The sequence below is a fragment of the Xyrauchen texanus genome, chromosome 20 (assembly GCF_025860055.1).
Source record: "Xyrauchen texanus isolate HMW12.3.18 chromosome 20, RBS_HiC_50CHRs, whole genome shotgun sequence".
Lineage (NCBI taxonomy): Eukaryota > Metazoa > Chordata > Actinopteri > Cypriniformes > Catostomidae > Xyrauchen > Xyrauchen texanus.
In genome coordinates this window covers 33,201,362-33,218,992 of record NC_068295.1, presented here as the reverse complement: position 1 = coordinate 33,218,992, position 17,631 = coordinate 33,201,362, and the positions used below count along the sequence as shown (strand labels likewise).

The 17,631-nt window shown below is 37.6% G+C and overlaps 1 protein-coding gene across 1 annotated transcript in view; it reads right to left on the bottom strand.

The window, feature by feature from the left end:
* The window catches only part of LOC127660696 (collagen alpha-1(XIII) chain-like), a 72,166-nt gene that overhangs the window by 24,541 nt on the left and 29,994 nt on the right, over window positions 1-17,631 (bottom strand). Inside the window, exons 13-20 of the mRNA XM_052151066.1 lie at window positions 17,055-17,096; window positions 16,887-16,904; window positions 16,310-16,336; window positions 12,991-13,035; window positions 8,997-9,023; window positions 731-766; window positions 594-638; window positions 66-152 (exon numbers count right to left, since the gene is read on the bottom strand). Coding sequence (XP_052007026.1) covers window positions 66-152; window positions 594-638; window positions 731-766; window positions 8,997-9,023; window positions 12,991-13,035; window positions 16,310-16,336; window positions 16,887-16,904; window positions 17,055-17,096 — 327 coding nt within the window. The remainder of the gene's footprint in view (window positions 1-65; window positions 153-593; window positions 639-730; window positions 767-8,996; window positions 9,024-12,990; window positions 13,036-16,309; window positions 16,337-16,886; window positions 16,905-17,054; window positions 17,097-17,631) is intronic.

Genomic DNA, 17,631 nt, shown 5'->3' with positions numbered 1-17,631 from the left:
ACATTATCAGTGCTGCCTGACTTATTTGTTGTTCTTTCTAATAACCAAGTGTATTGAGAAGGTACCTTGGGTCCAGCTGTTCCTGGAAGTCCTGTGGCACCTGGTTCACCTTTAATGCCATTTCCCGCAGCACTGGGATCACCTTTCTCTCCCTACCAATAAATAAAGACCTAGGAGTTAACCATTAGAAATTAATTCAATGATTTAAGATGCAGTCTGGTGTCAGCATGTTGTTTCCACTTTCAATTAGTGAATCAGCTATGGTACTTAAAAACAGGGAGCAAGCACAAGTAAAAAACACAAAGTGATAACTAGAAAGTTGGAATGATATGACATAGCAAACCGGATTAATTGTGACACTAAATAACCTAAAAAAAATGGGTTATTAATGCAGATACGAAGTCACCAATTTACATGTCTTTTGGACATGCATGGGTCAATAAAGTCAAATTATAAGTATTGCCAAAGTGGCTTTATGTGAAATCAAAAACCAAGCATCTCGTGAAGCAGTACACTTCAAATTCAAGCATCAAATTAAACTGTGGGTTTAGCAATTTAGTGAGACACAGTCACAGTGCACATTCGGGGTGTACCTTGTAGCCCCGCTTTCCATGGATACCAGAAACACCTGCCTGACCCTTTATAGTAAGAGGAAATTCACCATTATATTTTCCTAATTTCATCTGAGCATATCTATTAAAGACACAATCACACCAAGCCAGGCCTTTACCTTTCGTCCAGGGGCACCTGGAAAACCAGGCTCACCCTGGTATTGGGTGCAAGATGTCAAAAGCAGAAAAACAGAGAGAGAGAGAGAGAGAGAGAGAGAGAGAGAGAGAGAGAGAGAGAGAGAGAGAGAAAACAATGAGAAAAGACCCAAACATGTCCTCTAGTGCTGACCTCTGAAAATCAACACAGGAAACAACATTATACATTTCGCCTGAAAAAGTACTTTGGGGCACGTCACCACTTGTTCTTCATTTGAACCAAAGATCGTTTTCAGTAATTCTTCAGAGTTCATAGTTAGGCAACACAAACCAGAGCTATTTGGAAAAACATTGTTTACATCTATTGTAAACCCTCTCGGGTCTATCAGATGTCATAATTTCTATTGAAGCAATTAGACAGTACACGTTGGTATCAATATTTAGATTGGCATGTTGAAGTTTGTGCGCTCCAGGCACGCAAATAGCTGATCACTAGCAGTGCCGCAATTAGCCGCCCACAATCGGTTTGTTATTAGTAGTAAAGAGCACATGACATTTATTTAATTCATGTCTGTTAGCTCAGACTAATGAGCCGACATCAAGGCAGTGATCTACAGACACAGCTGTGACTGCATGCGGACACTCAAACCATCAGGCCATGGGGTAATGGGGGGTGTGTGTGGGGTGGGGGGGTGGTGGCTGACTGCTTGAGGCACAATCGTTCTTTCATATGCCATCTCATTCCTCAAGTCTCAGATGCCACTTTACAGCTTCACTGAGAAAGTGAGATGGTTATACATGGCATGCCTGCATAATGAGGTATTAATCGCCTGCTGGTGTGAAAGCAATTGGATATTTAATTGTAATATACAAGACTGGGCTCTCAGAAGAGCATTTTTAGCAGTAGAATGCTTTTGGAACAGCATGCAGACTTGCAGAGTTCTGGGAAATAAAGAGACATCTTTGTAAAAGGTGGGGGGTATGGAGTTGGGGATTGGGGTTGAACATTGGGAGGAAGGGGTAAAAGAGGTTTCAGTAGAAGTGAACTACCTTCACTCCTTGTTTCCCTGGTATTCCAGGCATCCCTAGCTCACCCTGCAAAATCAATCAATTATCAATTAACCATCTTTTCAACCCTTAATCAACCTGTCAAAGTCAACATTAAATGCTGTTTGTAACCCATTTTACTTCCATAACCTCATGAATTTCCAGGTAAAACAGAATATTAAGCAAGGATTGTGAGAAGTGGGCGTTACATTCCAGAATGGAGCACGGTAGTTGGATGGCAGGGATTGAAAAAGAAAGTTTTGGTCCTTTTTTCCTTTGCACTGCAACATTTTCTGTGGGCGAAGTACATTTGTCTCAATGGGAATCCATGCGATCAGAAATTTTAAGGAATTTCACTGCACAAATTTTGCCAGGAGTTCAAGTTTGGTGAAAATCGGTAGGCAAATTCGCAATAGCAAAATTGACCAATAGAATATGGCTTGGTCTGGAAGTGACCTCTATTGTATGGGAAGTGCATTGTACATAGCTAAACTAAATATACATCTTTGCACACAAAACTCTGCAGGTGATATACAGTCATCTCAATGGGAATCTGCGCAATCATGAATTTTTCCTGATGGATTTCTGATTGCAAAATTTTCTTAGGTGAATTTTACATCATTGACCAGTCGTTGGTTTGGCAGTGCTTCGAACATACTGTAGCAACACTGAATATTCAGAATGGATGAGGAATCATTTACACAAAAATTATTTTTTACTTCACTCTCCCAGAGAATAAAATGGAACATAAAAAAGAGGCAACTTGGCTAGTATCTTTAGCAGGTTTCACACAATGCCTTTCTCGCAATACATTTTCTCTTGCAAAATTTTCCCTTGCAAAAGAATAATGTTACCCTGCCTTCAGAGGGATTCGTAAAGTCAGCCAAGATGGAAACCAATTTCAGATGGGGAGTGAGTTATTACATTTTGATTAACAAGACAAACATCAAGCGTAGTGTCAGTTCAGGCAGGTCACTGATCATGACGTCTACCAATACAATTCAGACGCTTATCAGAGCAGTCCTATTTAAGTCCTCCAATTATTAATTGCCTTAGCTGCTTTCCATTGCCAGCCTGATCTCACATAAAATTCGGCAAGTGTGTGCCGATTTTTCTTTAGCTGAAATCGGTATACGTTGTCCAAATTTGAAAACACTGCCTCCAGAGGCTAAAGTGGTAATTGTTTCAGAGCATATAAACAAGTGTAACATACATTTATATCCAAGAGAGTTTGCCAGAAGCCAGATGTAAAAATAATTGTTTTCAGCTGAACAGGGTGTAAAACATTAAATCAACAAGTAATCTACCCCTTAACCAAATCTAAACCTAACCATAAGTAGTGACAAAATGCAATGTTAGGGATAGAAATTCAACCTCCTTATCACACTTGTGATTGTTTATACAAACGTGATTACTTCCTCATTTGAATGGGGATTGAACTGTGGTCTCCCATGCAACTGATGCAACATGCTACCAGCCATGCCATGATGGAAAGTAATTGTTGTTGATGTCAGTGAGTCAGCATACTGTTGCCGATCCTAAGGTACCGGAACTTTCAGAAACAGCATGCCGAATTTCTGTGTGATCATGTTGCCATTGCATAGTTGCAAGCTGCACTTAACACCCTACTTTATCCCCAGCTCCACATCTTGTATGGCAGTTTTGATTTTAGTTTTCTCAACATCTGTCTTGTTTTTCTGCATTCTAAGACTACAATTTACTTGCTGCACTCTGTTCTGTCCACGATTGGCTGCATGGATTGGCAGAGAGTTTACCCAGAACAAAACCATACCACCAACACCAACAGATTGCTTTAATTGTCTATAAGATCAAGTTCAAGTATTCATTCAAATATTCAAGTCAAGTATTCATTTGACAGAAGTGGTCCTGACAGAAATATATTTTTTGGATAACGTGCACAGATGAATCATGCACTTGCACAGTCGCATATTTATAACCCAAAACCAAAAATCGAATTCATAACCGAAGCAAAACACAATTGAAAGATTTTTGCTTTAGCAGTTTGTGAGAATGGGTATTTACCTGCTAAACAGACCATTGCTATTCTGGTCTAACAGCTAGACCAGCACCAAACCACTAAAAACCAGCATGAACCAGCCAAGACCATCATGGATATTTATGTTGGTCTAAGCTGGTCTTTTTAGCAGGGTTAGAAAACACAAAAACAAACACATTAGACAGCCAGCACTTAATCATTGCATTAACTGCCTTACGAGAAGAATTTTACAACATGCCAGGCGAATTCCTGGAAACCCCTATAGAAAACAGTGCATACCATTTAAAGACTGGCAGCCAGACAGCAAGCACTCTAAGTGGAGGGCAGAGGGCAAAGATGGCATGAAGACTCCAGTGAGTCTGAGCAGGGGGCAGGTGGCAGAGCTTGCACATCTCGCTTTGACAGGTGCAGTGGTCAGACCTTGAGAGGGTTGCAGGTTATCAAGAATGACAGAGAGCACGTGTGTGGTGTGAGAGTGCAGTAATGATCCAAAGCACCCTACTGTGTTTTTGGGCCTGAGATAAGACAGCTACATACTCAGCTGCCTTCATAAACACTGTGAGACCAATCAGGGACCAAGAAGAGACATCAGGGGTTGGGTAAACCAAAGAGAGAGAGTGGGAGAGTAATGTGGGGTTTATGTGTTGACGGTTCCTGGAAGATGAAAGAGCATGGCTCCATCAACCCTCCCGTTAACCCTCTCAAGGAAAGAGGTCACTGTGAGAGAGCACCTATTTTCTCACCACTAATTTTTTGTTAGAATTAAAGCAGGAATATTTCTATTTTGTGAAAGTTAAAAGGATTGAATACCTAATGTATTTAATGCTCCAAGCATGACATTTTAAATAATAACAATGTACCTCAACCTCTTCCGTTCCAATCAACTCCAGTCGTCCCCTTTGTCCATCGTCATTCCTCTGTCTACCTTATCCACTTCTATTTTAGCACTAGAGTGAATAACACTTGGTGGGGCAGAGGATATAGGCCCAGATTCGGGGGAACTGACATAGACTGCAAGTGATTTATGAGAGCGCTAATCTCTAGGCTACAAACAATGAGGATGCAACTTTTGGAGTTAAGAGGAACTTTGGGAAGGTGAAGAGAACACTCATCAGCACTGGGGAAAGGGGCTACGTTCTCTGCTGACAAACTCGATTCATAATAAGTAATGGCTTAGTTTTGCTACTTTGAAATAGGAGACCAATGTATATGAGTTTGGCAGTGGAGAAAACAGTCAAAATTAGCTCTTCATATTCACACTTCTCTTTCCACTGCACAGGCTTATCATTGCCATCCTCTTTCATTCTTTCACATAGGAGTCTAATGGCAGGGGTGCTATGCATGCCTTACAAGTGTGTACTTCTGTCAGTGTGTGTGTGGTAGCTGGTCAACAGTATTTACTGTTTTTTTGAATGCTGGTCACAACATGGGATGCTTTTTCATGGGAACTTAATGAGAAAGAATTCTTTGGTCGACCAGCTTTACCAAAAAAAAAGAAAACAAAAAAAACAACTAATTGACCAGCCTCATTAGATATATTTGGTGGCGAACAACAAGGCATTGCTAGTCCACCAGATCAATTTGAAAAACAAAACAAAAAACATGGTAGTACCATGGTAATCCTAAAAACATGGTATTACCTTAGTACATATCCATAAAACATGGTAGTATAATGATACATTTCCAAAAAACATTGTATTAACATGGTACTTGTACAAAAAACATGGTAGTATCATGGTACATCCAAAAGTCATGGTGTTACCATAGTAAATGTCCAAAAAACATAGTATTACCATCCAAAAAACATTACTAGTCCACCAAAAATAAAAAAAACATGGTAGTATCATAGTACTTGTCCAAAAACATGGTATAACCTTGGTACATGTTAAAAAAAAAAAATTATTACCGTGGTACATATCCAAAACATATGTACCCCCCTGCTCCCCTACTAAAAAACCCTGCTAGGTGGTTGGAGATGAGATGGCTGGTGGACTTCAGGGGGGCCACTTTGTTGTGTGGGCGCCTCGTGCTCCGGGTGGCTGCCCATGTCGCCCTTGCCTAAATCCACCCCTGCAATTAGAGGTGGTGATAAAGCTGTACGTAAGAACATTTCTAAATATAGCACTGCTACAGATGCGTTTTTTCATCTGTCAGTTTCACAGCTGGTACTGTTCGTCTGCTGAGACTGATGTAGAAAACATTCATATACTCAAATGCACACGTGATACACTGAAATAAAGAAACACAAGGCATTTCCATAACAACGGACCTGTAACCATCAAAGAGCACAACAGCGTGTGTATGGCAAGGGGAATGGCAGGTTACAAAAATAAGTGTGCTAAGTCCATCAGGCCGCATGTAACGGGGGACTCTCCACAAACAGCAGCATTAGAAGCCACTAAATCAGAGACACAGGTGCTCAGATGAAGGAAAGAGAGACATTTCTTGTGCTGTGGCTTGTTTTTCTCTTAGCATGCAATCCCTCTGGTCTCCCAGCGTGACTCATGTACTGAATCTTCTGGTCTTTGTTCACATTCTTGGTTTAAATATAAAGCGTTTGTCCTGTCCTAAATGGAGCCTTTAGTCCAGCTGATAGTCCTCCAAGTCCAAACTTTTGTGATACAAGTGCACTAGCCCAATTCAAGGGAATGGTGACCAAAACTTTAAAGCTTCAAAAAGCTTATAAGTCATCCATAAGACTGTAGTGGTTTAATTCACATCTTTTCCTGCAATCAAATCTACTTTGGACAAACACAGATCAAAATATTACTCCTTTTTCACTATTAATCTTGACATTAGTCTCCTTAGCGATCATGGTTTCAAGCTAAATTACACTTCCTAGCATCATCTAGCAGTCTGCTGATGTGTCAAGCTCAAGGAAGTGCAATCGAGCATGAAATCACTATCATGCCTTGAGACTGCAATGGCAATATGTACAGTGAAAAAGGAGTTAAATTGTAATCCGTTCTCACCCAAAATCGATTAAATTGCTGAAGAAGACATGGATTAAACCACTGGAGTCTTATGGATTACCTTTATGCTGCATTTACACTAAAATTTGTATAATGTTTATGACATACAAATAATGTTAACATGTATAATGTTTACATCTTGTGGCTATACTTCTCTTATAGTGTGTATTTACATTTTTAAGATTCCACCAGCAGGTGGTAATAAAGTTTATATCCAAACTCTGAACATCTAGTGGAACATTAAATTATGTCTCTGGCGATCACTGTTGTAGCCGTTTTAATGAAACAAATATTTATAGAGATTTGTGTTAAACTATTTATAGGTCATGGTTTATTTTTCATTTATTATAATTATTATGTTTATATTTACGATCTAATTTGTATTCATATTTTTCCACCTATTGTCATTGAGTGATTTATTTCACTGCAAAAGAGGCCAGTGGAAGAAGTTGAAGAAGGTAAAATATTTGGATTTTACGGAAGGTGGTTATATATGATTTATATATATTATATTTTTAAAAAATGCATTTAATTTAATTAAGCAAAATCGACCAAAGTGCATGCAAACATCCACAGCCTAATGTGGAAGGCTGATAAAATCACTGTTAATTCTAGCCATGATTTGTTTGTCATTTGATCAATAAGATTAATAATACTTGCATTCTTTATAATTTAATTGAGACTTTATCCACATTCTGACAAGAACCACATTTTCTATGTGTATAAAAGAAGAAAGTCACTGTCATAAAAATATGCCTGACATTCAACCTGTTCAGCTATCTGTAAATGCACAAAAGAACGCAAGTCTGCATTTCTTTTAATTCATTGCAAACAGTCCATTTACACTGCCAACTTCCTATGAATGTGCTGTCTTTGTTTAAATTGCTGGTTCTTGACAGGGAATGGACTATATAATAGGAAAGTGCAATAACCTCAGAATCAAATTGCACTTGACCCAGCCCATCAGCACTTTGCACATGCAATTTTGCCAAACCCACTTGCACCTGAACTTAGCGCATGCTTGCCCAAAAATACCAAAACTTAATGGCCATGCCAAATGACTTTGCACTGGCTGAACTAAAATAGGGCCCTATGCCACAAGTGCTATCGATTGAGCTGAACTTGTATTGAACCTGGAACATTCCTTTAAGCTGAAATTTTGGACTGTTAAAAAATAAACTGCAAAATTTTAGATGCTGAACACAGCCAGAAACAGCACAAGGTGCCATATGTTTCTGAACAACCAATTTGTGGTTGACGTGTACGTGTGAAAGGTCATTTGTTAATGTTTCGGGTTTCTGACATCAGGATTTTGTTTTTTCAACTTTGTTTCTTTACAGTAGATGGTCTTTATAGACGTATTAAGTTTTGAGTTCTTAAAGATACAGTATGCTTTAATGGTACCATGAAATAAATAAATAAAAAAGATTCCTCATGCATGACATGATCTCTTTAAGTCATCACACCCTGTGTTTCCCTCAGCAGGCCCATGAGTACATTTGAAGGCTATTACCGATGGCATTAAAATACCAGATAGACAGTCTGAATAGCTTTATCCTTTAGGGACTAGTTGTGCATCAGCAGGTGTAAACTTAATGTGCATCCCACTCCTGTTTACAAAATGAAAATATCCCTATTGAGAAACAGGACATGTACTAAATCACTTCTGCAGATGCACATCTTTACTAACAGAAATGCCTCCAGACATAAGAACTGCAACATAAATCTTTACATGTTTAGATATACTCTCTAGAGAATATTGCTCCTTCTGTGACTTCAAAATTGATGTTTATGCTACTAAGGAGGTTAAAGGTGAGGTGTGTAATTTCAATGTTAAAATACTTCTCCTATAAGTAAGCCATTTATAGGTTGATTCCCCGAAAGAATTAAACTCTGTGGTGCTTTCATTGCTTGGCCTGACAACATTCACTCAACCAATGGTGTGAATTTGGGGCAGGACCCTTTTCTGTTCACAGAAAAAGAAAGGCCTGATTCAGGAAACCTGTTCGAAATTATTTGTATTATTATTTTTGCAAATCCGTTTGGTGACCAAATGACAAATTACACACTTCACCTTTAAAAATGTGGGGGGAAACTAACAAAGCACAAATGTATGTTTGATTACAATAACCCCCCAATCTGACATTAGAATCAAAACTCACAAATGAAAAATCTGAGATATGCATAAACAGAATTCTTCATTTTTACATGACATTAAGAACAAAAATAGCAAGAACAATAATTGCCTCTTACCTTCAGCCCTTGATCTCCTTTAATTCCCTACAGAGAAAAAGTCAATAAATTGATCAGTTGATCATCGCAAAAACAGCATCAACAAATTATACACATTTCTAGTTGGCTTGCTATTTCTCACTCTGAAATAGCTGTCTCAATTGCAATGAATTTATATCTATCAGAGCAACTTAGCAATCTTTATGTCAGCCAAAAAATTAAACAGAGTTTGTGTTCAAGACATCACTTAACTAAATAAACTGTTCAATTTCCTGTTTGGTAGTGGAATTATACGAACAAACATATAAATGCTGTATGGTTTGGCAGCGTCGAATAAATAGCAAAACATCCATGAATAGTAATTAAAAAAAAATAAAGCCGCAGGGGTGGAAGACAAAGTCAGCCGTTGATAAATAGTATTGGTAATGCGCCGGATAACACGAGTCTCCTCTGATTTGAACCTTTTAATTGTAAAGCCATTGATTTGTATCTTTGCCTGTCTGACATGTAAAGATGTATTTTTTCTGAGAAGTTATGAGAGGCCAGAGACAACCTCAGTGCACAGGGAGGAACACATCAATCTCTGGTTTTGTGAGTATTAGGAACAACAATGTATCCACAAGGTGGTGCAGTTGTGCAAAAATAACCACATGGCTATGTTTGAAATGTAATACTAACTGTATAGTAAATAAAACAGTAGACATTATTCCACAATAAACATTTCACACATTAGCATGATGATTTGTTGTCACATGATCTAACAGAGCTGTTCACCCATGATATGAATTTGTAGGTGATCTCGAAAGGCTAATTCACAATAGGCTTCCTAAGGAATTACCTATGGGTTTTTAAAATGGGGTTTTTTAATTTATGAGTAAAAGAAGGACCGTGGTAAACATTACTTGAAGGGACGTTAAAATTACACACAGTCACACTTCAAACAGCTGCTAATACCTATTGCATCCAATCAATATCATCATCTTGGATTTAGTTATTTTGGATTTCATATTTTTTTTTTATTAAGACATAAAGTCTTAACTCTTGGTGTTCTTATCGAATAATCTCACTAGAGATGCTAAGAATTGTGACAGTACTTCCGGTTAATTTACAACATTTGAAATGGAAGCTGAAGTCGAGCATGCTGCACACTACACTATACACTATTTTATGCAATGTGCTTTGTACATGTGCTGCACAAATGTAGTCGGCTGTTTCATACATACTGAATATTTGCAAACTGTGCACTGTAGACATACTGTATAGTGCAGGAAAATTACGATACGTATGGTAGTATGCTATTCTGAACATGATTTAGTGAAAAAGATAAAGGGAATGCTTACATCCAGACAGAGCAGCCGGATCCGGAACGGAATTTCGGCTGACATAAAATATGCTCACTTCTGGTGCACACATTAATAGTTGTAAAGCATGGGAATTGACTAAAAACAAGTGACTACTAGCTGATTTGAGTCATTGCTTTCATTTTCTTGATAAAAATACTGAAAACTGATGTCTCCCTAAAGCAATTAAAAGGTCAGTCATCAGCTAACTTTATAAGGGCTTCGAAACACAGAAACATGTACCAAATAATTTACCAAATCAATTGATTCACAGCTTAAAAAAGTCATTATGTCAAATAGTATCACAACTAACTCAAAGGAATGCTAATCTCACCCACTGTAAAAAAAAAAAAAAAACACGTCATACATAAAACAACATAATTAACATTAAACTAAATTTAAAACATAACTATATCCCCTAATCATTTTAAATGTTATTTAATAACACCCCAAACAGTCCCCAAAATCTGAAGAGATGTATCTCATTATTTATGCAATAACAACAGCCAAAAGCAAGTCCTCAAGCATAAACAACAACAGACATTAAAGTATATTCCTGGTAAGGACTATAATTCATTTTAGCATCTGATATTCATTTAAATAGGTAAACGTGCCATTTTGCCCTTTGCACAAAAAAAGTTTTAAAAAATGCAGACGTATGATCGGTCCATAACTGATCTACAAACGCACCGGATCCTGAATAAAATAAGCCAGGAATGAATGAAAGTGGATAAGGGGACGCTGGATGTCACTGCCATTCTATAACCACAAGGAGATGTTCCATTATACACAACTATACATAACTTGCATGATATGACTAATATGACAGTCGTAGAATGACCATATACTGTTTGCACAATGTTATCAAGCTTCTAATGTAAAATAATGTTTAAGTGTTTTAAAACCTATGCTGATTTTGTGTTATTCTTCTTCAAGAGGGAAATTTTATTTAATTCACAGTAAGACAATACTTATATCGAAGATCAGTCATAAAGTCAGCAGAATTAGACAAAGTATGGTAATGAACAAATATTGCTTTGTATCCTATTATTGGGGATGAGGAAATAAATGTAACCCATACCTCTTCAAGTCACACAATGTTGAATGCAATATACTGCTTAAAAGGTATTAACACAGGGCAAATTGTGCTTGTGTAACACTGTTGAATGCAGACACAAACAATACAATGACTTTTAAACGATTTAGACACATAAAAAAGAGGGACCGATGCACAAGAACACGCAGTTAAACCAATAGAGTTTTCCAGTAGTATCCGAAACCGAAGACAGCTGCCTCATCAAAGGAATGTGTGAACTGTGAATATATTGACATGTGTATAGCCAGTCTCTCTCTCTCTCTCTCTCTCTCTCTCTCTCTCTCTCTCTCTCTCTCTCTATGTTTCAGCACGGAAGCAGATTTGAACATATTAACTGCATATGTTGATAAATAACTAGTCAGCAACCGTGATTTTGCCGATCTTGGAAGCTGGTCTAGTATAAATTGGCCATATTATTTATTTTATTTTTGCAATAAATTGGCCATATTGACTGCAGAATGTTGTGATGACATCACAACCAGCCCAGTTTGCTGCTCCCCCACTGGTGCTTATATCCCACCTGAGCCAAGATGAAACACATGCTGAATATAAACATAAAAAAAACATGAAGAAATAAGGAATTTTCCATAAGCCCATTATGTCCCATGCGATATGCATACTATCAATCCAGCTTTAGATATTGACTGGTTGCATGTGTTGGAAAGAAACTACATGTCTGATGGAAAAATGCTTGCGTTCACAGAGGTACACAGGAAGGGAAAGGACATGCAGGTTGTTTCAAAGTTGAAATGTGTAAAAGCGTAACACAAACCCGAGGTTAAGAATTATAGACAGGATTACAGCGAGGCAAATTCAATTTCTTATGGAAAAATCATATGTGGTTTCTGTGCCAACATTTATTCCTCACAAAGTGTCAATCAACGCACTTGTAACTCTACATAGGCTAAGCTGTTTGACCTACTGTTCTCTTCTGTTCTGGAAAGAACTGTGGAACTAAAAAAGGACTAACCAAAAGATATAGATGGAAACAAAATTATTGTTCTACTGTAGACAATATCAAGTGTATTATTACTTACTTTGTGTTTTTCTATGGCATTGCACTAACTCTCTTCTGCTATCTTAATACAATCTTTTATTACCTCAGGGCAAGGCATTCAACTACTTCAGAGTTAAGCTCATGGGGAAGATCGTAATGCCCAAACAGATGCTGTTATCAGCATCTGGTACTTTGTCCAAATCCCTTAGTTCTCCCCCTGGCATTTAAACTGGTAATCCAACCAGTAACCAGAGTTTGGCCCTTATCACTGTGAGTACATGTGTGCCTTTGTGTACTTATGTGTAGAGGAGGTTTGCATAACTGTCAAAACAGAGATATACACAGGTTGAAGAACCTTTGTCTGACTTAAGACAAAAGATCATGCTGGATAAATCTGTTGAGAACATCTCCTGTTGCTTTGCATCTGATTTAATCTACAACAGTACTCATTGAACGCTGTCAATCTGAAGTCAACATCTGCTTTAGGATTATGTAATGTATTGACCCAGAAGTGAAGGATGACCTGTGGAGCAGGTTAATTATTTAAGCTGCTTAAACTGTTCGAAGGTTAGAGATTCTTACCTGAGGGCCTTCAGGTCCACTTGGGCCTGTCTCACCATGGTCACCCTAAAAGAAAAGGACAGTCAGTTAGGCTTTGTTTCAACAGGCAGCACAAATGAGATTTTTTGGCATATCCGACTCAATCCGTTCAGTTGTTTGAAGTCAGAACAGCAAAAAGTCACACAAACTCCTGTCCCGATCCAATCAACATCCATGTTTGTTTTGAAATCTGATTTCTTAAATTGGAAAGCAATGTGTATGTAACTTATATACAAAGCTATGTAAAAAAATGCTTTGTTTATGCTGTCAAAATTAACGCGTTTATGCACATGATTAATTTATCAAGTTTAAGACGTTCATCTTTCCTAATTGTGATTAACGTATTTACCGTTAAAACACCAAAACCTGCATAAACACTGGTTGGAAGGGCAGAACCTTTGTAATGTGTCCAGCCAGAGTCATTACACACACACAGGGTGCTTCTCGTTTCCTAAATTCTCGTACATCCTCGTTTTTCTCGCTCCTCTGTTCTCAAACCCAGAAACTGATCAAAGTTATGTAGGATGTATCAATTCTTTAACTGCACCATGAGGAGGCAAGGACAAAGGACAGAGAATGCTCAAAGATGGACACTTGAGGAGGAAACACAGAAGCATCCTATGCAGAAGACTTTGTGGTCGAAGCACCTGAAGCACCTGATGCACATATCTTCCCCCTTCACATCTGATACAATATTTTTTATTCATGTATCACCTTTGCAGACTAAATAAACCATAACTGACACAAACGTCAACAGTGCATCTTGAATTATTTTGATTTATTATGACTATATTAATAAATTGCAAGTGGCAAGCGCGCCGAGGCACTGCAGCTGCACAAAAACGCACTCTGAAGTGACAAGTGAATGAGCAGGACATTTCATTTCACAAATCCGCCTTGCTTTGATTCGTCAGTTCTAATTTCCTTTCCTTGGAACCTTTTCTCATTTCCTAAGAGGGTGGAGCTAGGGAGCAAGGAAAGGAAATGAGGATGCACAATTATAGAAATTAGAAGCACCTATAGCAGTGATTCAGTGGGTGTTTCTCAATCTAAAGGCTGCAACCTTGTTAGGCTGGATATCTCGGCTGCAACGTCATCAAGCACTGTCGAAGGCCGTCTCAATTGTGAGGACCCTCGGAAATCAGCCTTTTATCGCAGCCTTCGTTTGCCATATTTTGGAGGATGCATCGGGTGTATCCTTCGTGGCCTTCAGTTACCTACAATCCTTTGCACTTGTCCCAAATTATTTTTAAAAAGGGTGGGAAATGAGTCGCGTGACCATGAAGGAAACCTTTATGATGCAGCTTACTTTTTTCTCTCTTCAAGTTTTTATTCATATTTGCAGCAATTACAATATATAGAAAAATAAAAAGTTCAAGTAGTTTAGACAATACAGCAAATCAGAAGATACAAAGCACAAAAAATAAATAAATAAAAAGTAATAAAATGGCAATTACATACATTTTAAGTTTTGTAAATTTTACAATCCTAGGGGTCTGTTTTTTAATATTTGAAAGGGTTTAAATATAAATTCTAAGATCAGTGTCGCAAAATGTATTATATAAAGGCTTTTTTGAGTGACTAGCCTTGTGAATAAAAATGTTGTCTAAATAAGGGATTAAGGACATGCTGTATTTCTCGTTTTCTGAAGTATATGGGTTTTCTAAATAAAGTAAAATATCACATGATTCTAAGTTTATGGTTCATCATGCACACTTACTACACCTTACTAGCACTGAATGGTGAGGAGTCTGACCTACAGCCTTTGAAGTACTTGTCTAGGAAGGACACAGCCTTTATAGGCTGCACCCTTCAGTTTAAGAAGCACCAAATGTCAGAGATAGGAAAAGGAGCTCTTAATGCTATTCGGTGTACAAAACAAGCCTATATGGAACTTGTGACAGAAATCAAGCGCATTTTAGGCGCATTTTAAATCGGCAGACGGCTGATTAATATTGTGGAGGATGAGAATATGAGACTTGGTGCTATTTTAGCGCATTTCTATCTTTATACTGTGGAAGGCTTTGTTTGGAAAATGTTAATAAAGCACTATATTGTTACATATTGTTTTGTTTTCTTTCCTAAGAAGGAATTAAATGCATTTTGACAGGAAAATAAATATATTTAGAGTCAAATTTCAGCACTTACAAATTCTGAGATTAATCTTTATCAGCTACGGAAAATTATGCGTTTAATTGCGATTAAATTTTTTAAACGACTGAAAACACTAGTAAATACTGATGCCTCTGACGCATATATTCGGGATATGCTAACAAGTTCAGCACTGCAGCAAGAATCAGAATGAATCTCATGAATCAGAAAGCAAAGTTTCCAGTGCTCTCTTTCCACAATGGCAGGTACTATCTTATGTCTATTGGGGTGGTGCTGTCGCAAGTCATTATTTTGGCAACAGATCTAGGTACTGTATACCGGATATTGACTACAATGTCTGAGCAAACGGATCTCATTTCATCACTTGCAAAATGAGTCAAAAAATCAGATTTGAAAAACAAATTGGATTTTTGTGCAGTGTGTACAAAGCTATAGAAAAATATAGTCATGCATGAACACAGAGGGGGAATGCAAAAGAAAATTGATGAGTTTTGACCAGATGATTTATACTCTCTTTAATCCTCCAACATACTTTCTGTACTGTACTGTACTGTAGGATGACTTCTTTAAAGTGATGAGCCAATTTTCCTTCTCCAGTCTGAAACACTTCATCTACAAGGTGAATGATGATCCTCAAATTCAGGTCTCTGTCCTGTAGCCTGGTGCTTTTTAAACACTCAATACTCAATAATTAAGTGATAAGGTACTTTCTCACGTTTGTGGTTAAATCCTTTAGGTACCTCTGTGTGTATGCACCAGTTTCGAACAGTATTTGATTACCAGGTGGAGATAAGACTTTAGTGTCCTTTAAAAGTAATCATTAGCAATACAAAAATATGTCAAATATGATTTTTTAAAATATATATTGTATTGTTCATTTAGAGCTCAAGAGGCTTAGCTGAGTTTCCAGTTATATTTACATTTCAAGTTTCAACATTGTCTCAGATGTTTATCCTAAAATTCTTTAGGAGGAATAAAAATAAACTCAAATGAGAAAATTGTTGGGTACAGAGCTATAAAATCAATGTGGATAGCACACCTCTAGAAGGGACACATATTTCAGGTGAAAAATCTGAAAAGCAGACAGCATGTAATCCTCATGCTGTCTAGGACAACAAATGTAGATATTAAAGAGCAGTGATTTTTCTTGTGTACAGATTAACAAACAGCAAAGGTCTTACATGCTCACCTTTTGTCCAGGAACACCAGGTTCACCCTAGAATATTTGGAGGAGGAGGGGACAGGACAGGTTTAATACCACAAAGCCATCCACATTAGATCTTAGATCAGACTATAATCGAATAACATGCTTTTACTGAGAAGTGTTTTTATTTGTTTCAGAAAGTCCACTTGAGCTGTCCAATTGTATAATGGCCAATAGGTGGAGAGGTATTTCTTTATAAGGAACTTTATGTCCAAAGGAGTAAGCCTCTAGTTACAGCTGTTATAAACTGGTAGATGATCTTTATGGAGAGCTGAAGTGTGCTCCTATAAAGGACCAGTGCTTCTAAATGGACAGCAATTAAAATTCCCCAGTCTAAACTCATTGGCAATTAATGTATCAAGGGAAATACATTCTTATCCAACACCAACATGGATAATCAATTATGGCGTATCCACCCCTTCTGTCCTGGCAAAGACAGAGCGGACCCACCCTGTAGGCTGCTGAACTGTATGTGAACTTCATGCAAGCCTGTTTATGACTCGCCTGTGGAAAAGACTATCATTGTTATGCAGCTGGACAATAATGTGGTTTTCACGCTTACCTTCAGCCCTGGTAGCATCTACAAATGAAAGAAAGAAGATTTGGCATTTTACACTTTAATTTTGAAGCTCAAATAGTCAGATGGAGTATTACAGACTATTTAATTTCATTGCAAGTAATGTCAAGTGTCTGTACGGCAGTAAGGATGAATCCAATTCCAAAAACTCACCCTTGGGTCTTTACCAGGTTTACCAGGTTCTCCGGGTTTACCCTATACCGCAACGAGTAGTTACTTAGTAAAGACACAAAACGCTACAAATTAAAAAGTATTTTAAATGTGCAGAAATTACATGTGAGGGAAACCATACAGCCATTCATTGTAATATCCTGAAATAAACCCTGACAGGCTAATCAGAATGTTTTATAATGACCATCTGCCTGTATATTATCCTGCTTATTACATGGCCAGCTATTGACAAATGTACATGAAATATCGATTTGAGTTTAAAATATTTTACTACACGAAAATAAAATTATGTAAATTTATGCTAAAATATGTACGGTAAAAATCAGTTGCCTGGGACAATGGTTAATTATACAGAATGAAATCAGTTGCCTGGGACAACGGTTAATTATACAGAATGAAATCAGTTGCCTGGGACAACGGTTAATTATACAGAAAGAAATCAGTTGCCTGGGACAACAGTTAATTATACAGAATGAAATCAGTTGCCTGGGACAACGGTTAATTATACAGAATTAAATCAGTTGTCTGGGACAACGGTTAATTATACAGAATGAAATCA